The 22,337-nt window shown below is 36.6% G+C and overlaps 3 protein-coding genes across 5 annotated transcripts; 1 reads left to right on the forward strand and 2 right to left on the reverse strand.

The window, feature by feature from the left end:
* Positions 1-2,690, reverse strand: LOC129247089 (ras-interacting protein RIP3). Of its 2 annotated transcripts, XM_054886010.1 has the most exons (4): positions 2,564-2,690; positions 1,874-2,497; positions 1,205-1,797; positions 1-1,084 (listed from the first exon to the last, which is right to left on the reverse strand). In XM_054886010.1, the coding sequence occupies exons 2-4, from the start codon at positions 1,925-1,927 to the stop codon at positions 577-579; spliced, it is 1,155 nt and encodes a 384-aa protein (XP_054741985.1). In that variant the 5' UTR covers positions 1,928-2,497; positions 2,564-2,690; the 3' UTR covers positions 1-576. The 2 variants fall into 2 exon arrangements, with proteins under 2 accessions (XP_054741985.1, XP_054741984.1); XM_054886009.1 differs by having other exon boundaries at positions 1,874-2,690.
* A 1,387-nt stretch (positions 2,691-4,077) lies between these two features.
* Positions 4,078-5,745, forward strand: LOC129247090 (geranylgeranyl transferase type-2 subunit beta). The gene has a single exon (XM_054886011.1). The coding sequence runs from the start codon at positions 4,236-4,238 to the stop codon at positions 5,259-5,261; it is 1,026 nt and encodes a 341-aa protein (XP_054741986.1). The 5' UTR covers positions 4,078-4,235; the 3' UTR covers positions 5,262-5,745.
* Positions 5,746-7,688: 1,943 nt separating this feature from the next.
* On the reverse strand, positions 7,689-20,674 carry LOC129248005 (nucleoside diphosphate phosphatase ENTPD5). Of its 2 annotated transcripts, none has more exons than XM_054887401.1 (6): positions 20,318-20,674; positions 9,286-9,436; positions 9,054-9,197; positions 8,333-8,975; positions 7,897-8,239; positions 7,689-7,839 (listed from the first exon to the last, which is right to left on the reverse strand). In XM_054887401.1, the coding sequence occupies exons 1-6, from the start codon at positions 20,348-20,350 to the stop codon at positions 7,750-7,752; spliced, it is 1,404 nt and encodes a 467-aa protein (XP_054743376.1). In that variant the 5' UTR covers positions 20,351-20,674; the 3' UTR covers positions 7,689-7,749. The 2 variants fall into 2 exon arrangements, with proteins under 2 accessions (XP_054743376.1, XP_054743377.1); XM_054887402.1 differs by lacking the exon at positions 20,318-20,674 and adding an exon at positions 9,543-9,761.
* Positions 20,675-22,337: the final 1,663 nt, after the last annotated feature.

The raw sequence follows: 22,337 nt of genomic DNA on the forward strand, positions 1-22,337 counted from the left end.
TTAACGTTTTTCTTTTATAATTTATTTTTTATACTTTTTAGTGGCGTTAATAAGATTGGGTCATGCAATTTTGCCGAAGATTTTTCTTTCTCAAACAAAACAACCCAACGAACATTCTTCGTTTCTTCAGACATTTTCAAAATAATATGTAGTAATTGATAAGCACGCACATATCCACGTATTAGGTGTATATATAAAAAAAAAAGAGTTGTTATAAACATATGATTAGATAATCTTTCTGTTATAATTGATTGAAATACAGTTAGATTAAAATTTTAAACAAAGAAAAAATGGTTTTCTGCTTTTGTAAAATTGTCTATGAGTTGATAGAATCAGCCAATATTGTATTTTTAATGTTTTTGCATACGAGCTTACATGCGTTTTGAAAGGCCAGTCTGAGTTATTATGGGACAGAATATTATTTGGACAACTAAAATATTGGCAAAATTTAATCAAGCAATGTATCAGAAAACTAAAAATCGCAATTGGACCGACCCAGCAACGCATTGAGCATTAATAACAAAAGATTTTGGCGATGACGGCGACGTGTGAGTGTTTTGTAGACGTTCAACCGCGTTACCGACGCATCTGAAAGCCAACCGAGCCATCAGGTCCGCGTGGCAAACGCAGAATGGTCTCTTGCTGTTGCTGTCTTAATGCCGAAGACGAAACACTGCCACCGACCACGGGCGACCAAGTTTGGTGTTGAGTCTGCGGCTGAGCCTTTGGATGTTGATGCTGTTGCTGGGGCGTAGTCGGTAGCGGAAGTGGCAGCAGCGCTGACATTGAACGAGAGTTATAAGCGGGTGGTATCTGCTGTTGTTGTTGTTGCTGATGCTGTTTCTGTTGTTGTTGCATATAATAATAATTAGCTTGTTGCTGTTGTTGTTGTTGCTGTTGCTGATGGTTGTAGTAGTTATTATATAGATTACTACCACCGACACCACTACACCCACCAGCATTGCTGCCGGACTGACTGACTTTTGGGGAGTTTGTGTTGCCCTTGTACGTATTATTAATGCTGGCAATCGTGTTAACAGCTACGGTTGTTGTTGCGGATGAACTATTTGCAGAGGTTGCCGACCTGAAAAATTGCAAATCATAATTTTAAACACATTTGTATGTATGTGCATACAAAATATATTAGGCAAAGTGCAAAAAAAATATTTTTTTTAATGCCCATCATTTTGTTACTTCTACTCACCCCACATCGTCTTCGGGATTTTTCGCAGAACCGAGAATGCGCAAACGCGCCTCAGCGTACTCTTGTTCGCGTTGCTGCAACGTTTTGATAGGTTGGCGCGGCTTTATGCCGTTGTTACGCGGTTCCATCGATTGAGTTGGACGACGCAGTATCTTCACTGTTTGCAAGTTAGTTGGTGTCGCATAAGTTGTAGACTGGTATTCATCGGCAGGTTTGTGTAGCAACATCATTACCGGCTGAAATGAAGCGGCCATATCATCGAGTGGTGATTGCAAATCCGCAGTTCCAGCAGCAGCGCCAGCTGTTGTGGCTGCAATATTACTACCACTGGCATTTTGTATATTTGCATTGCGCTGTAGCAGTTTCATCGGAACGGTTGCGGCGACAGCAGGTGTTGGAAATTCTACTTTCGAGAGCGTAAATTGGTTGGGTTCAACTGTTGAAGTTGTGTTTGCTGTTTGTGGAAACACTGCTAATGAAGATGCAGGTGCGCTTGCTGGACTTGTTGGCAAATTTAAGCACTGTTTGGCACTATCGGTTTTTTGTTGCGTATCCCGTTGTTTTTGTTGTATCTTCTGGAGTGTGTTTGTCAACTAAGAATCGATAGTACAATAAAAATGTTATTTGAATATTTTACATAAACAAAACAGTTATGAAGGCACTACTTACACCGACTTCATCAATTTCTTCCCAATTGTCTAGCACCTCGTCACCATTGGACATTTCTGGCTGACAGCGAACTGTAGGTTTGTGTGCACAAAGTTTTTACACCTTGTTTTTGTTCACACGGTATTGACTATATCCCAATTTGACGAATTTATGCAGCGATTAAATCGCAACACAGCAATTTGTCTTCCGAATATTTTTACTGTCTGTCACTCTTCCTACTTTTCGCCTTTTGTTCGCTGCTTACGCTAAATTGAAGTCTGCTGCTGCTGTAGCTCTGCTGCCTCTTTGCCTTGCCTTTCACTTTCGTCTTTTCCTTCTACTGCTGCTCGCACTGCTCCGCATACATTCCTTCATGAATAATCCATGTGAAATTTTTAAATTGCTATTTCTGACGATTTTGTTTTTTCTTTTGCTGTTGATGGTTGGCACAACGTCAAAAACGGTAGCAATAATTATATCGCTGCTTCCTTTATTACGTTTGCATACACCAACCGTGCTGCTCCTGCTGCTTCCACTACTTCCAGTTCCTCGTTGCGTCTTCGCTATTTCTTTCGCTTCAGCCAGCGTTGCAAATTTTCCACTACACAATGCCTTTTCGCTATTCCACAATGGGCTTTTACCTATCTGCAGTTTTAAATTAGAATCAAATTACACAAACTGATTTAAGCTTTTTCACTTCGAATTTCCCACATTTACTCCATGAATTAAAAAAATGTGTGACTTTTAAGGTGGAATATTAGATTTCTATTCTCCACTACTGCCGTTGCTGCTGCAACTCCGCTACTTCCACGAATCACGGCTACGACGATAAAGAAAGAAACGATGAGCAATCACAAGCAAAGAATAAAATAAAAATAAAAGAAAAATGTGGGCTGTGGATCAAGACGAGGTCTGTTCGTATACAATTTTAAGGTAATTCTAAACCAAGTTCGGTACCATTACAGTTCAGTAGAATAGCAGTAAACCTTTTTTTTTTTTAACGACCGTTTCCAAAATGATAGAACATTAAATAATGATCTTAAGTCACAATTATTGTTGTATAATATTATATAATAGTATACGAACAGACGCATGCAAGTAGGGTCTATCAAGAATGACAGAATACAATATTACGCCTTTCCAAGGGCCGCGACGTCAGTACAGAAAATAAACAAACAAAAAAAAAAGAAAAATATGTGAAAGTGAGTGGGAAGCAAATAATATGGAATATATCGTACACGTAAATATCTGCACGGGCATGCATTTGCGCTCAAAGGTTTGTTTATTTTCTATACTGACGTCAAATTCGTCACGAACAAAGTAGCGCTTCTCTGACAACTCCATCATCTGTAATACGTATTTGTAGTGAAGTAATTTATATGACCTTTAATTTTTCTGTATGCTAATTTTCATATATATCGTCGTTGACTTAACCCGTTTTAAACTTGGTTTTTTTCAATAAAAAAATTCGTTCTTGAAAAGCAAAAATAGTCAAAGTTTAAAATGCAAAATGGAGGAATTATTTGAACGCCGAACAGTTGTTGTGGGTGCGGGTAAATTCAAGCAATAAATATGCCGATGATGTAAACCTTTTCTATAAAATATTAGTTCCGAAATATTAGGTCCAAAAAAATCATGAATTTCAGAAATTTTTTTTTTGCTAGTCAATTGCTTTATTTTACAAAAATAAAAACATAGCATTATTTGTTAATATTTTAATATTTACATATATGTAAATATAAGTAAAATCGATATGTAATAATTACAACTTTGAGAGTAAAAGGATTACCTCAGTTAACAAAAAACACAAACGCGTTAATGTGCACCAATAAAAAATATTTATTTTCGTGTTGTCAAATAAGTATATGTACTTTCTCCACTTTGTTTAAGCCACTTTGATATAAACCTTTATTTGGTAGAAAATATCGGATCTTTGCATAATTTTTATAAAATATATTCCCCTAGATTTAGCCGTAAGCCCTGGCAGCTAGTGCTCCTTTTTTATTGTAAAATAATAATTTATTTTTATTTTGCATATATTAAATAAATAAATAAAAATTCCCCTAGATATATTGTATGGATGTTACGCTTCATATAGTGTTTTTTTTTTTTCAATGTGTTGATCCTTTTCTAAATGCGCTTTAAGCACCGTTAAATTTATGCTGTCACGCGGCGCAGAACTTTCTTGACAACCTTCCACGATTCGCTCAGCTGACATTCGTATTTTTTTTTTGGACATCGCACCAAATTTTTTTTTGGTTTCCTCAATTAACCAATAAGGCTATCTGAAAGCAGTAAAATTAAATTAATCAGTACAGCATTGTAGATAAAGCCAAAAGCCATATTGAAGCAGAACTAAAACGGTTAAAGAAAAGACGCACAAATGGATTTTACAACATTTGCCAAGTCAAACACTGTGGACGCGAATAATGACAAGAACACTTCGGACTTATACTTTTGGAAGCATGTGGAATATATTGAGAATCACGGAAAAGATCAGGACGATTATGAATACTGCATGACGGAGTTTCTACGGATGTCGGGCATCTATTGGGGCGTCACAGCCTTGGACATCATGAATCAACTGGAACGTTTGGATCGTGCCTTTATCATAGACTTCGTACGGCGATGCCAATGCCCAGCGACAGGTGGGTTTGCGCCATGTGAAGGTCACGATCCACACATACTGTATACGCTGTCTGCCATACAAATCCTCTGCATTTATGATGCTTTGAATGAAATTGACTGTGAAGCTGTTGTGCGCTATGTTGTTGGTTTGCAACAATTCGATGGCAGCTTTTTTGGTGACAAGTGGGGTGAGGTTGATACACGTTTTAGCTTTTGCGCCGTTGCAATACTTTCGCTTTTGGGACGTATGGAAGGCACTATTAACGTTGACCGCGCTGTCAAATTCGTAATGTCATGTTGTAATCAAACTGATGGTGGCTTCGGTTCGAAACCGGGCGCCGAATCTCATGCCGGGCTCATATATTGCTGTGTCGGATTTTTATCGTTGACGAAAAGGTTACATTTACTCGATATCGATAAGTTGGGCTGGTGGTTGTGTGAACGCCAATTACCCTCGGGTGGTCTAAATGGACGTCCTGAAAAACTGCCTGACGTCTGCTATTCATGGTGGGTGCTCTCCTCATTAACTATAATGGGACGTCTGCATTGGATTAGTGCTGAAAAGTTGAAGCAGTTCATACTCTCGTGTCAAGATCATGAAACTGGTGGCTTTGCTGATCGCACTGGCAATTTGCCTGACATATTTCACACGCTCTTTGGCATTGGAGCGCTCTCTTTATTGGGCTTTGACGGGCTCAAGGCGATTAATCCAACTCTCTGCATGCCCCAATACGTAATCGATCGCTTGGGCGTAAATCCACAGATACTGCCAAGACCATAATAAGAAAATAAAGTGCAAGGTTTAATTGAACAACAAAAGCAGCTGTTATGCGCAAAATTGTAAAAGCTATTGTTGAAAGGATTTTTTTTTTGTTATACCTGCAAGTGCTACCAAATCGGTAAAAAGTGAAATTTGTTAACATATTTTGTTTACTTTCTTATACTAACAATCGACCAAAACACTGTCAACTAAATTGAATATCTCCGAAAGACAGGAAAATAGTTAAAGAATGCATGTAAATTACGCAACTACTGTAGCCCCAATCTATTTTTTTATTGCATTGACCGTATCAAAGAAATATTGTGTAGCTTTATTTTTGCACTAAACAATTCAAATATACACATTTACATTTAAGCTTAGTTTATAAAGTTGAATAGACAATGAAAATGTAAGAGACCATAGTTAAAGACCCACAAAAAATGACAAACTACTAATACAATGAATATCATTAATAAAAATATCTACATATACATATAATTTAGAAAAAAAAAAATTGTCATGAGTTTTATTGAACTTGTTTCATGATCGTAAAGCTAAAACTCTATAAATCTAAGAGCGATTAAATATACCATAGCATTTACCCTTTTGGCATTCTTTATCCACACTAATAAATTGTAGAAAATCGCTATTCCCAACTTCCCTTGCCAAACAACAAATCACAGTTTTCGTACGACTGAGGCTCGGACATGCTAAACTAACACACGAATAGGTTCGCACGACAATCGGTTCTATGTTACCGAAACGACCCGGATTTATATCCGGCCAAGGACTGTCACTCCAGCAGCATTCCCCCTATGTAAGTATGGGGAATGTTTATGCTGCTACAACAAAAACAACATGATAGATACTAGGTTAGCTCGTTGGGAATGGTGAAAACAAATTTTGAGGGGAACTTTGGATTATACGTCATTCGTTTTGTGTTTCACAAAATATAGCTTTAGCTTAGCTCACAAAATTTAGCTTTAGCTTAATGAAACACAAAACGAATGACGTCGGCATATCTGTGAAATTCGCTCAGCGCCGAATAACGGTCTGCTAGATAGTACACCTCTAAAAATCTTTTCACCATGCGACCAAGATATATCTCTTACTACTACAACAACAACAACCAGGATATATTGGGAATGTTTATGCTGCTACAACAACAACACACGAATATCTTCTCCTGTTTACTAGACAGGGCTAGTTTACTGGGGCGGTAGCCCTTGGTCGGGAAAAACCCGAGTCATTCCGGTAACGTAGAACCGGCTGCCATGGGAATGTGAAGGCACCCCGCATGACACTAACCACCTTTTCACATGCTCCCTAAAACCGACTCATCTAACACCCCTCTCTCTCTGGACCCATCCCGTCGAAACAGCATGTTTTCTGGGCTTACCCCTAGATGAGCTAGACAAAGATGACAGGTGATATACCCGACTCTGGCGGGGCTACTATTACTGTTAACAAACAAACAATATCTTCCCCCCCAATATGTTCCCCTCCCCGGCTTGTCAGTTTTGTGAATGAAATCTCTCAATCTAACACATCCCAGCCCTCTCACCAGCACAAACACCAAGCCGACAGTTACTGCTACAACGACAACAACAACCAAGCAGACTAACGCACTCGGAACTACAACAACAACCAAACAGACTAACGCACTTGGAACTACAACACCAACCCTGGGCTACTTACATACTTTTTGTACTTTCACGAATAAAATATTTTTCAGCTAATTTTCAATTTCATTTATTTTTTTACTAAGTGAATTCTTATTAATAAACTACAGGGAAAAAGAAAGTATTTATATACATCTGCGCATTGTTTGTAATAAATGACAATTATTTTTTTATTTACACAATTCAAACAATTTAGAAATCTCGATCTCTCTCAAAAGATTGTTGTCTAATTTATATATGTACATAGGCATATGTATACATACGTGAGTATATATTAAAGCGTGATACAATACTTTTTAAGAAACAAAAATAAATTTTACATTCACAAACTTAAAATAAACACATAGTGTTTAAAGCTGATATGTTCGTAAATTAATAGTGAAATAATCCCATAACACACATCCATATTATGCGCCAAAAGATTATTTTCAAACGCCAAACTATAAACACTTCCCTATGTTGTTGAATTAAAATTGAAGACAAATTATTTTAGTTTGTAAGGCACCAAGGCATTTAGTTAAAATATCATTGTTAGCGACAAGTCGTTGTTGATAATCGACTCCTATCACCACCGACGCTCCAGCCACGAGTATAAGCAAGTGTCGACTTGATTGCCAAATCGGGCGTCGCCTCTATGCCAATCAGGCCAAATATTTGTGTTTTTTGTTTTACTATACCTACAAAGCACTTTTAATTTTTATGCTACAAATATTATATATTATATTCCTACATACAAATTTGTATACTTTGTTGGATGCGTTGCGTGTTGTTTTTTTTGTTTCTGTTTTTTGTGTTTCATTATTGTTACTCGTATAGATTTTTAAGAGTTAGGAATTATATTTCTCATCGCTAGTCAATACGTTATAAGCACATCCCAGCGCCCATGAAATTTCATGACCATCAATTTTTTTGTAAAGCTGTAAATAATGTTAATTAGCTTCAGTTATTAAGTTTAAATTTTTCTAAATAGTTACCTTTATCTTCTTACTATCACCTAGCCCAAATCCTTCGCGCAGCAACACGGAAATAAACGTCAAATCGAAGCACATGAAAGGTTGTTCGTCATTCGCAATGCTGCACACCTCTTCTGCCTTCTTGCGGTAGGCAGCCACTGTGATCTCACCGCCTTGGAAAGGATCAATAAGCCCGGATTCTATTGCGCGTTCAAAGTAATAGCTGAATGCAGCTACGGTGTGTTGTTTCAAGGTGAATGGCTTTGGCTTAACTAGCGGTAGAACTTGCGTTTTAACTGCTTCCAAACACTGTTCAAAGTCCACAACTGGTTCTTCTGTTGTTGATTTCGTATTTGGTTTGCCGCTGTAAATTAAATATCGTATAGAAAAATTCTACTCAAAATTCTTCTACATTCAATTCTCATTTATTTTTTTTTTTTGTATTTACGCAACTTACCTAATTTGATATTCCACATTCGAGTAAGTCCACGTGCGATTATTTATTATTGGATTTACACACACTGTTTCCACATTATTCACATCCTTGTTGTAGCCCTTTGTAAATACAGAGTGACGCGCCGCCATCAAGCCCAACCCCAAGTAGCTGTGTGTAAATACATCGATTTTCCGGTTCAGTGTGTTTACCTCGTGCATGTATTTCTCGTAGAGCGGTAACTGATCGGGGTCGGTTGGCGCATAGGTTACTTGTGTGCTGCCACCGCCCAAGTCGAGCGCAGCAGCTTGATTTGTTTTCGATAGGCGACCTAGCAAAAAGTTCACTGTGAACCATGAGAAAATGCCTTCATCGGTGCCATCCATAATTTCAATTGCATCTGGCTCGACGCTAAATTCTGACTTCGCAAAAAGTTCACGCACGGCATTTAAGAGATTTTCAGCTTTGTGTTGTGGCAGAAGCCGCAGACCAGCTGTGGCTTTGAGTACAAGTGGCGTCGACGCCCATTTCTCTTTGGGTATAAATGCTTTAGCGTCATCAAGTAGCAATTTAATGGAATGTGCGCCTTTTGCTGGATTCTCGGCGAACGACGATAGGCCAGGTTTGCGTTCTTTGAAGAGTTCCTCAGACAAGACCAGCTTATTATCTTGAAAACAAAAGTTAATTATTTTTGAGGTCATAAAAAACAATGGTAAGAAAATGCATAAATTTCTTTTTTACATACCAATAAAACTTCTATCGAATTTGTAAGCCAACACACGGCTACCAGTCGAACCCGCATCGATGATGACCGCAAATTGATTGCGTGTATAACCCAGTTTCGATGCCAAGCGCACTAAGAACGGGCTGGTGGAATCCATATAAACGCCTGAGTGTGTAGTAGATTTTAGTTGCATTTTGCCGATTAAACACATGCATATTGAACGTAAATGTGTGTGTGTATGCGGTTTACTTACCGAAAAAGAACAGTAGCAACGTTGCCGATAGAACCAGACACAGGAACGAAAGCTTTAATCCTCTAGGTAAACCTTTCGACGCACCGTTTGGCGAGGAAGATTTGCGCCGACTAGGCGCAGCGCCACCTGCCTGATCATCGTTTAAGTTCAACTGTTGTAATTAAAAATAAAACAATTCACATTTCATTAATCTCTATGCTTCACCTATGCATGTAACAAATGTTCCCTAAATATTCCTTAAAAGCTTTACGACTTACCAACTGATACTCAAATTTCATTGTGTGGCTCGTCTTTAACTTTACATATCTCAGTTAAACATTTTGCACAAAGTTTTCATCTACTTTTAAGTGAATTAGGACCGCTTAAATAAAACTATCGGCTTTTGCCAAAATTTTCATCTGTATATGCGGCCGTTATTGGGTAAAAAAAATTGTTGTCACAGATGAAGTGCGGCATTAAAAACATAAGGGAATCTAATATCGAAAACCAGCTGTTCATTTTAAAGACAAAGTGGTCATAGACGCCAGAGAAAGTTGATTATACGTTCTCTGTATACGTTAAAAACTTACGTTCCGTTCTCGCAGCGTTCCCTTATAGTGGGCACACTTTGGCAGTGAGTGAAATAAAAATTTAATAAGAAATAAAATGCTCACACTCATCAACGTTTGTCCCGTAGAGAACAACTGCGTTCTTTTAGTTACATATTTACACAATACATCGGTTTGTGTGTGTTTGTGTTTGGTTGTATGTACAAAATGTTGCCATTGATATTTTTGCTTACATGCTTTTACACGCATCCGCGTTATCAGTTACAATTTTTAATTGTATAATAAAGCAAAGCTAAAAACCAACAAATGCAAATAACAGGTGGCGCTAAAGTAATCCTCCTATCAGAAAATGCTATAAATTTTGCGATTGGCCCCTAATGTCAGTTCTGTTTTGACATTTGTGTAGTAAACACATGCGAAATACACGTTAATAAACAATGTTACACTACACTGCTCCAGAACGCGGAATATTGCTGACTATTTATTTGACCAATAGTCGGTCGGTGACTTTGGCACAACGTGAATTTCGTCGCAGATTTCCTCGCCGTCCAACGCCTACTGGTGAAACACTGCGACGTTTAGCCGCTCGCCTCGAAGAGACTGGCACAACACGAGATGCTGCCAGGCGTGGCAGACACCGGAGTAGCCGTTCTGCAGAGAATATTGCTGCTGTAGCCGAGGATGTCATGGAAGCGCCGTCGACATCGACCAGACGACGTGCCACGCAAATTGGTATCAGTCGACGGTCTTTACAGCGAATTTCAGTACAAGACTTGAAGATGTTTCCGTACAAAGTCCAGACGGTGCATCAGCTGTTAGCTGCTGCCCGCCAATCGCGTCTAACATACGCTCAAGCCATCCTTAATCACCACCAAGAGGAAGATGATTTTTCATCAAAAATAATCATGAGTGATGAGGCGCCCATTTCCATCTTAGCGGGTACGTAAATAAGCAAAATTTACGCTTCTGGGGCACTGAAAATCCGCGTGTAACCCACGAAGAGCCGTTACACCCGCTCAAAGTCACTGTATGGTGTGCTGTTTTCGCTGGAGGAGTCATCGGACCGCGGGCCAAACGGTTACTGTGAATGGTGAGCGCTACAGAGCAATGATCAACGAGTTCTTTTTGCCGCAACTTGATGAATTGGGATTGGAAAACATGTGGTTCCAACAGGACGATGCAACGCACACACTGCACGTGCCACAACCGATATGCTGAAGGATTCATTTCCCGGGCGCCTAATCTCCCGTTTTGGCGATTTGCACTGGCCAGCAAGATCGCCTGATTTGACCGCTCCAGACTTCTTTTTGTGGGGCTTTTTGAAGTCGCGGGCTTATGTCAACAAGCCTCAGACTCTTGCAGCTCTTAAAGACAATATCCGTCAAGAATGTGAGGACCTATCGCCGGAAGTTTTGACCAAAGTGATGGAAAATGCCATAAAAAGGGCTCAAATGGCAATCAACTATGGCGGCGGCCATTTACATGACATCATATTCTCGACTTGATGTAAAAAAAGTTAAAAGACCAAATAAAAATAATCCACAAGAATCAAAGTTTTTCATTTTTTTTTTTAATTACAGCCAAAAAACATCGCAAGGTTACTTTTGCGCCACCTTGTAGTTCATTTACCTATAACTCACATTATTCAACATTGTTTTTAAGTTATTTTAATAAAAATTGAAATTTTTTAAAGTTTATTTTGTAAATGATTTCGAAATGTACTGTTTGGCAACACTGTAAAGTGAGAGAGCAATCAGTTGACACGATTCTACGGAAATTTCCAAAATTCCACGATAAAATCTACGATACTACGGAACGGAAAGGTGGTAATTTTTCATTTACATGGGGCTTTCATTAATTTCTTCATTTCAGCTGACAGGGGCCTGCGTTTACGTCGGTGAGTGCTGGCACCAATAAACTACTTAGGTAAAATAAATAAAAAAATTAAAAATAAGGTAACAAAAAAAAAATCAATTTAATTTAAGCTATATTTTGGTAGATAGAATTTCGAATTATTCCGGCAGCATTCCGACTCAGCTATGGAAACAATTTTTGTAGAGCTACTGACAGCTTGAATATTTTCATGATTTTATTGCTTGAGTCCGCACAAAAAATGTTCTATAGCTTTTTAAATCTGAGAAAGCGCGTGCTCTCCTCTTTGGTTGGGTCAAAGCAAGGTGGATTTATTAAGGTGACAGCATTCACCCAGCTGAATTTTTCGCCGCAGGTATGGCTTACGTCAAAATGATATGCTTTGTTTGTATGTATTGGTATGTTTACATTCGTATGTTTACATTTGATTACTGATTTTGACGTGATGCTTGGACCAAACGCAACAACAAATACATGTAGGGTTTTACTTATATGTGTTTGCTGTCACCTGTAATAAATTCGCCTTGGGTCAAAGCGTCTTTAATGTGAGACGGGTGAAATATGTGAGGCATAAGAAAGGGTAAGCTCTATTGTGTACATTGTACAAATTTACAAGTAAAACCACTATACTTTGACAAGCACCCTTGGTGTGAGTTTGACAGGCAGTCAAGTGTGTGATGGTGTGAGTGCACGGTCTCTTTGTTTGAGCGTATTGGTGGGGTTGCTATAACAAATTAGAATTTTTGTGATAACATTAAAAAGAGTGGAATATCCACAACAAAAAATAAAAAATAATATCTTTGACTAGGAAAATTTACAATAACAAATATTTTTCTTAGCTAAAATAAAGCTTTTTATTGAGTACTTATACTTATAAGTACTTGCATTTTTACGCCAGTTTTTAGACTTTCGGATACGATTTTCTTTGAAATTTAATAATTTTTTATGCAATTATGTTAGATAACAGAGCGTTTTGCAATCAGCTGATCTTAGCTGTGAGCATTTTTTGACAACCAGCTGTAAGTGTTTTTACTTATGGATGTATACAATGATTGTGTATAGCCTGATTCCTCTTGTTGGGCAAAAATCTATAACTTAAACGAATTCATACAAGGTCATATCGAGAGAAAGGAAATACAAATATTCTCACGACTAAAAATAATAGCGATTGCCCTCGGCAGGCAATGGCAAACCTCCGAGTGTATTTCTGCCATGGAAAAGTTCCTCATAAAAAACCATCTGCCGTTCGGAGTCGGCTCGAAACTATAGGTCTCTCCATTTGTGGAACAACATCAAGACGCACGTCACAAATAGGAGGAGGAGTGCGGCCAAACACCCTAAAAGGGTGCACGCGCCAATTATATATATGTAAATAAAAATTATCATGCTGTGATTGCATTTGCTACACCTTAGGCGACGATATTTTTGTACTACTCAAAGATTTAAGCCAATGATTTTGCTTCTGCCTGGAAAATATGCCATAAGTATTATATTAATTGGCTGACCTCAATTTCATGTAGGTCTTAAAAGTAATTTAACAAAACAGTTTCCTAAAATTGATAAAATGCAAGTTTTCATTTCGTTTCCGAACTCGCCCTGACGTCATCTCTTCAAATAAACAAAAGGAAGAAAGATTACTTGCTTGTGAAGAGAAAGCAGACAACGTGAGGAAGAGTGAGCGAAAGCAATGGAAACTGCCAAGCTCAAGAAATTATACACACAAACACTTCCTTGACACAGCGTTATCAGCAAAAAAACGCAAAAAAATGCATTTAGAGGTTTTTTTTGTTATCATTCATGATTTCACAATTTAACATGCGGCACTTCATTTTTATTAGTTTGCTGAATTTAAAATAATTTTTCAATTGTAAAGACTAAACGCGCGTTTCTTAAAAAACAAAAACAAAAAAAAAAAAAGTTCTCCAGGCAAAATTTTTGAGCTTCGGCGATCTGATCATTCACGTCTTCAGACAGTTTACATAGTCTTTTATTTATAACAAAAACAATGCAATGACTCATTAGGTATGACTTGCGTTTTCTTCATAGTAAATCTCCCGCTCATAGATAATAACACACAATAGTCTTGAAATATACTTATATATAGCAACAGCTCGTTGATAATTTTTATCATGTCGTGATAAGTTGCAAAAAGATTAAATTAAGTATATTATTTTGTATGTCCTCTACAAAATGAATTCGAAAAAGAAAAAAGTTATAGCTTCGATCAAAGGCTGCGGCATGTTCTTTAGTTCTCTGCTCTTTATTTGGTATGATACAGGGTCTACAGAATACAACATCAAATTGTTCCTGGGCTCTCAGCGACTTTGAATGAATCAGCTGATTTGCTGACGTAACAGTTTATGACAATGGTTTATTAACGACAGAGGTTGGAAACAAACTGGTTATGTACGAAAAAATTAACGCACCCACTGTTCAATGTTACATCGTTGTTGTATCTTAACAAAGTGGTCTGATCAACGACTGATTGAAAAAGAGTAAAAATGCGCGCGAAATTAGCGAACAAAACCCCTATGACGTAATAGCCAAACTTTGCTTTGGAAGGCCAAACCTTGTACTGTATCACCTTTTCACAAAGCCAGCTTGAATTCAGCGAGAATGCATAGATATTTATCGTTTTTTTCCAGCTGAGTGGGTTTGTACTAATGGATCTGTGCAATGACAAGCACTCACTCTATCGCATACCTAGGATGCCTATCAAAAAAAAAAAGGAAAAATAAGAGTGTTTTTAGTTATTTTTCTGTACAGTGATGCTTGGTCTTTTTGCTTGAGGTATTGGCGGAGTTGCTATGCCAAATTAAAATTTGTATGTATTACATAAAAAAAAATTACAATAGCAAATATTTTTAATATATTTCTTAGCTATAAAAATGCTTTTTTATACAGAAATATTTAATTTCGTACGACATTTTTGGATTCGATTTTCTATGAAAATTAATAATTTTTTTATGAAACTATGAGCTTTTTTAAATCAGCTGATCTCAGCTGTGGGCATTTTTTGACGACCAGCTTAGAGTGTTTTTTCTTGCATATGGATCTGTACAATGGTCAAGAGATCTTCAATTTCGAATCGTATCTTTTGATTTCAGTAGAATTTTGGAATCGTATCTTTTGATTTCAATAGAAATTCGGAATCGTATCTTTTGATTTCAGTAGACATTTTTTTTTTATATTTGTTTAGCATAAAACATACTTTCTTACTTACTTAAACATCTTTTTGATTATTTTGAGATTTTTGACATTTTTTCATTTACCTAAGTACATTCATTTAAGATTAGATAAAAGATGTGCCTGGTTTTCTCCAGCTTAAGTTACATATACAACTGTTGACAGCTAATTAGAAACGACACTTATTTCAAAATAAATTTTCCATTTTCCTTTTAAACACGTATTTTCATAACTTTTTGCCAATTTTATTTAAACATATGATAAACTTAAAAACTAGTGGAGAACAATTTAATCGAAATTCTTTATTAAATATATATATATATTTTTTTAAAGCATGTGAAATGCACGATTTGGATAGGGCAACTAATTAGAAACAGTAATGTATTATCAGATCTACATAAAGATTATGTTAGTATTTGGCTCCATAAACCTTTTGCTTCAATACTGCCTCACATCGATTGCGCGCCACAGGTATTGCTTGCCATGCCGTTTTTACTTCGGCAAAAAGGACATTTATATTTGGGATAATTTTTGGCACTCACGGCTTTTTTAACGTCATCCCAGAGATGCTCTATTGGGTTTAAGTCCGGACTGGATGATGGCCATTCCAAAACATTGATGAAATTTTCGTCGAAAAACTTTTTCGTCAACTTCGCCGTGTGCTTTGGATAATTTTCCTGTTGAAACTTCCATATAACAGGCAAATTTTCCTCAGCCCACGGCAAAATTACATTTTTGAGTATATCGATGTATTTTTCCTTATTTAAAATTCCATCAATCCTATGGATTGGGCCAACACCATTCCACCAGAGACATCCCCACACCATGATTGATCCTCCACAATGCTTGACTACCCGTGAAACGTAGCGAGGATTGAATTCTTGGTTGATTGGCCGTCGAACATACCTTCTACCATCTAGGCGTATGCGACTTATCTTGGTTTTATCGCTCCAAACGATATATTTCCATTGATTTCGAGTCCATGACCAATGGGATCTGGCAAAGACTACTCGCCGTATCCTTTGTATCTTGGTTAGAAGGGGCTTCTTGCGTGCTGCTCTGCCATGCAGTCCAGATACGACCAGACGACGAGCAATTGTCCTCTTGGATATTTCGAAATTATATTGATCCTGAATTTCCCGTTGGAAGTCAGTGGAAGTCTTTTTTGGGTCTCTTTTGGAGATGATTGCTATCTTGCGGTCAGTTTCTGCTGAAGTTTTCCGGGGTCTTTTCTTACGTGGAACATTGTCAACAGTCTTAAAAAGTTGGATATGCTTTAAGGCGTTAAAAACCATTTTTTTTTAGCATTTGCCTTGCTTAGAAATTTCACTGTACGACTTTCCAGCTTTACAAAGGTCAAAAATGGAGCTCCGCAGGGCAGGTGTACAGCTGCTGCTTTTTCCCATTACACATCTTGAAGACGAATATTTCAGTTGCTTTTAAATAACCAATTTAAAATATATACATACCAAAAAGTCGATTATATTACTATTAAAATAACACAACTTGCCGAATATGCTTCCATTGAACAACTGTTTCTAATTACTCGTCTCAGTTGACTTCCTTGAACTAAGCAACCCATGCACTGCGTTGGATAATATTAACGGTACTTCAATTTCACAACTACAAAACTAGGCGCATTGGGTAGTAAATAGAGTAACAAAAGCAAATCAAATGATTTTAAGAGAAAAAATAACGGTAAATTTAAACAGTTTAATATTATGTTCATCAAGCGTTTATCAAAAGGGAGCGTTTCTAATTAGCTGACAACAGCTGTACATATGTATGTATATATATATGCACATTGTGTTTCATACGCACGGCGTTTCAAAGGTAACATTAATGACTGAAGTTGGTAGAAAGTTTAACTTTTCAGACAGATAACGTTGTTGTAGCAGCACAAAGCAGCATAAACATTCCCCATATTTACATACGGGGAATGCTGCTGGAGTGACAGTCCTTGGCCGGATATAAATCCGGGTCGTTTCGGTAACGTAGAACCGACTGTCGTGGAAACGAGACTGGTAACGTCTTTTCTTTGTGTTTCATAATTTGGTATCACCTTATATGTAGTCGCCTAGGTTCTTTGAGTATGACCCATAAACCATGCAAGCCTTAAAACTGTTTTCGAAAACCTGTTGAATATGTAGAAAAAAGATGATCTGTGCCGGTACTTTTTGCATCATTATGCAAAATCACAATCTGTTGAAAAAATTAATGAATTCATTGTCCGGGCTCGGCGTCGTGTGATATCTTGATGCTTCCAAATATAAAAATAAAATTTTGAGAAACATTTTTTGGCAATATTAATTTAGTTAAATTAAATTAATAAATTAAAGAAATGGTAGTGGTTTTCGAAGTGAATCCACCGAAATGCATAGGAATTAATTTAATTTACGCCGACATTAGTTGGGTTCATAAAATTGAACTTTTGGCGTTCGCACGACATAAATCTTGAGAAAAGTAGGAGAAATTGAGAGAACAAAGTGACATTTCATTTTGAGGGGAAACTTAAAACTTTGTACCAGCAAGCTGATCGAACACGGCTGGTTATAATCTGAGCTAATCAGATAATTTAATTAATGAATTTGGATATGGAAGAAGTAAGTAAATCTACGTTGGACTATACAGATGGCGCCTGGATAAAGATACTTTCTCCAGCATTTCTGAATTTTCCATCTTTTGACGTGATAATGTCTTATAATTCGATTTAGCCGGCTGCACGCACGAAAAAATGTGTCGTTATCTTGCTCAATCGGCGTTATCTTGCTCAATGGCCGTTACCTTGCTTGAACTGCAAGCGAAAGCGCGAAATGAACGACAAAGAGCACAATCGGCCCTGCGTTCGGCAACGTTCGACATCTGGCTCTCTCCTACTTGAGTGAGCATATATATGTATGTATATGCGCATATGTATATAAATTCACATATTTGTATTTGCATATGCCTTCTTCCTGTGTGCATGGTAATGAACCATTTCTCTGTTGAGAATAGGACGATGATAGGCAAAGTAGGAAATGAAAGGGGGTGTTTCGAGTGTAATGTGTCTTGAAAAAGTCAAATCGAGGATGGTGCCTCTTAGTGTTGTTGACTTATTAACTTCTGATGCACACTCGAAATTGAACATATATTTCATGAATTTGACCAATGTTTCGTAATTGTTCACGTTTGTGTAAATGTAACTTGACCTATTCCATTGCAATTCCATTTACCTCCTCCTCTATATCCATACAAAATATCTATCAATTAAATAAAATTAAAATTGTCACGTTAAACTATCGTCAGTAAACCGACTTTACAGACAACCACTTTTTTTATTTAACTTTTAATTTTCAATGTAAAACTATCAGCTAACCATATAACTTGCAAGTCTTTATGGGTTTTCTGTTCGTTTACTAATTGGAATATTTTTCTTTTTGAGAAAGGTCAGATGGCAATTCCGAAAGAATTTTGTTGCTGGATAATATTTACTGGAAAACTAGCCAAACAGACTTCGTGAAATTGTCGTTGTAAACTGTTGCAACATAAAACACTAAAAAATGTCCTTATGTTGTCAACGACCCGCAACTTTTTTACTTACAGCAAAATTCGCCAATAAAGGCCCCTCATACAGGTCAATCTTGGTTAAATAACTCCATATCTTACTTTTCGACGATCCAAATTTGTATCGTTATCGAATTGGGCAATCCCGCAAGCAATTGCGGTTATAGCACGCAGATGACGCTGCAAAAATTTTCACAGAAGTAAAAACAAATGAATGCCGTCTGAAGTGTTTGAATAGATTGCGATAAAATAAATGTATAGATACCAATACTAAATGACACAGCACAAAGAAATAGTGAGGAAAAATAGAAACGATAACACGAATAATGTCGAGACAGAACCTTATGGAATATAAAAGGAGATACTCATATGGGTAGCAAAAGTATCGAAATTGTAAATGTCCGGGTTTGACGATTAAGGTTACTGGGTGCTCCTTTCTTCCACAGCCTGAGACAGTGCGCCAACTGAAATCCAATCAATCTACTCCATTACATCAACAGCTCTGGCTGGATGTAGTTATCTGCCTGTTGGAGATCTCATAATGGAATCGAAACGGCGCTTCAGTGCTACTTTGCGAGTGCCAGATTGGTACTTCAACCATTTCACCTACCTACCTACCTGAAACTTGTGCATTGCCGATTGCTTTTAGTCTATTGTTATTTTATCGTTCTTTAAATATGTCATATTTCTACAGGTTCCTCTGCAACCATCGATCTGGAATTACTATTTGCAATATTTCATATTCGTCCGCTGAATAATGTGGCCAAAATATGTAATTTTCCTCCGCCACGCGTCTTTTAAAATGACTTATTTAAAAAATGCTGTTTGCTTACTTTTCCATTTCGCTTATCTTCAGAATCTTTCTGTAGAACACATTTCAAGCAAATGTGCACTTAGACCTTGTTCATGCATGGAAACTTTTGTTGCCTCAACTTTGCGAATTCTCTTTTGGTTCTCTGCGTATCGTTCTCAGAGGGCAACTTCGTTGCTTGCAATGTTTTAGTGGTTTGAGCAACTCAGTGCTCTTCTTCTTTACTCGTCTTCCCCTCTTACAAAAGTTATGAGGTGCCCTGTTGCTAAAAAAAACATGATCCTGTATGAACGCGCTCATACAGTTAGTGCACTGTTTGTACTTGCAGCTAAAGATACAAATGATTTAGCCTTAAATACAATGGAAATGGTGCGCTTATTTACTTTTCCTCGACAGTCGGGTTAACATTAGAAGAACGATACGGATTTATATCAGTTAGAGATCAGAAATCCCCCATTAGTTATTCGGAATGTTCTTTCTGGTTACAATAAAACGTCCTTACTTATCTCATTTATTTAATTAGTTTTTTTTGCCGCTTCAACAATACCCACTATAATGTTTGCTACAACATTAGTGTCATTAAACTTGGCAACAAATTGAGAAGTTATATATAGAAAAGCCAATTTTTTAATCAGACACTAAATTACACTTTATTGTTGGAATGGGTACCGTAATCACTTGCAATGAAAATATGAACACTCGTTGTTAAATAACCTACACAATAATGCGTAGATTAGGAGATTTTATCGAATATTATTATAAAAAAATATAAATTTATTTTATTGTGTGTAATTCCCAAGAGAGTATTCTAAACTAAATTTAAGCGATTTTAATAAATAGACTAATGCAGCTCAGCTTAACGACTAACTTGAATACCCTTATGAACTATTAATACTATTTGTGAAAGTACGAAATTTTGCAGTTGTTTATCTCAATCCGAAGAAAGCCGGTAAAACCTGTTTATCTTACATTTCACCTAATAACTTCTAGGTCTTTTCTTAGCGTACACAATTTGACTGAAATTCTAGCTAGTGGTTAGTTAAACGGAGAATTTTATTTTACTTTTACTCACTTTACGTTGTCGTACATCTTGCGGAGACGTCATTTTTCACAAATTGTTTATAAAATCCCTTGTTTCAGATTAAGCGTAAATTACATAAAACCACTTGAATAAAGTACAAGTATGCCGTGTGGCTAATTAAAGCAAATCATTTATTGTTAAATAAGTAAAACTGAACAACTGAACAAGTAATTGCTTATAACATGGGCTGTGCTCGTTGTCGCTCTACAAGTTGCTTACGCTGTTATTTCAGCGCGAGCTAAGTTCATTTGTGTTTCGCACTTGTTGGTGCAATCAATTATTTTCAAAGTCACCGCACACCATAAAAATACTACAAATCGCATTAATTTCACATGAGCTACTAAAAATTGCTTGTACCAAGATGACAAAACCTGCAGCGGGGAGCTAGCAACACACAAATATTTATTAAAGAGGGTTGCCCAGCAAACCAGACCAAATGCAACCCTGTTCGCATATAAATACAAGTCTGTGGCACAGTGGATTCTCAAACTTTTCAAACCACAATTTGTCTGTTGCCTATTTACAAAATTGCTACCTTATAATACGTTCACATATAAGTAGATGATCTACTTTTTCGTGCTTAACTCCCAATCCGTAATTAAAAAAGAGGTTGTCTGTAAAGTCGGTTTACTGACGATAGTTTAACGTGATAACGTCATAAGAAAATACTGATTGAATGGTTGCATTTTTCAAAAGAAAATTTTAATTTTATTTGTTTGATAGATATTTTGTATGGATATAGAGAATGAGGTAACATTAACATAACATAACATAACATAACATAACATAACATAACATAACATAACATAACATAACATAACATAACATAACATAACATAACATAACATAACATAACATAACATAACATAACATAACATAACATAACATAACATAACATAACATAACATAACATAACATAACATAACATAACATAACATAACATAACATAACATAACATAACACAACATAACATAACATAACATAACATAACATAACATAACATAACATAACATAGCATAGCATAACATAACATAACATAACATAACATAACATAACATAACATAACATAACATAACATAACATAACATAACATAACATAACATAACATAACATAACATAACATAACATAACATAACATAACATAACATAACATAACATAACATAACATAACATAACATAACATAACATAGCATAGCATAACATAACATAACATAACATAACATAACTTAACATAACATATCATAACATAACATAACATGCTGTTCAAGCAAGGTAACGACGCATGAGCAAGATAACGACGCATTTTTTGGTGCGTGCAGCCGGCTACATAGAATTATAAGACGTTATCACGTCAAAAAATAATAATAACATTAAAACAATAGGTATTATTAACAAACTCGGTTTTATTTTAAATTCTTCAAGTAAATCGAATTAATAATAATCAATAAGAAGGCATATGCAAATACAAATACGTGAATTTATATATGTACATATGCGCATATACATACATATATACGCTCACTTAAGTAGGAGAGAACAAGATGTCGAACGTTGCCGTTCGTTTGCTTTGTTTGCTTTGTCGTTCATTCAAGGTAACGGCAATGAGCAAGGTAACGACAAATGAGCAAGGTAACGGCAATGAGCAAGGTAACACTAATGAGCAAGGTAACGACACATTTTTTCGTGCGTGCAGCCTGTTAAATCGAATTATAAGACGTTATCACGTCAAAAGCCCCATACAAAATTTCTCTCTCAAAATATGAGGATTTAAAATAATCCTAGATATTAACCATACATTTGACATATAACTCTGTGTTTTCTGTGTAATAGATCATTATTTTTACGCGTGTAAAAACAAAGTAAAAACTAAATAAAATGGATGCTGGCAAAGAAAATAGGTTTGTAGACATAATTGGAGTAATGGTTAATGGGGAATGGTAGTAAAGGGTTAAGGTATGGGCCTTTAGCACTGCGACCATATTGATCTATTGTGCACCGTATGCTGTCTATT

The sequence above is a fragment of the Anastrepha obliqua genome, chromosome 5 (assembly GCF_027943255.1).
Source record: "Anastrepha obliqua isolate idAnaObli1 chromosome 5, idAnaObli1_1.0, whole genome shotgun sequence".
NCBI lineage: Eukaryota > Metazoa > Arthropoda > Insecta > Diptera > Tephritidae > Anastrepha > Anastrepha obliqua.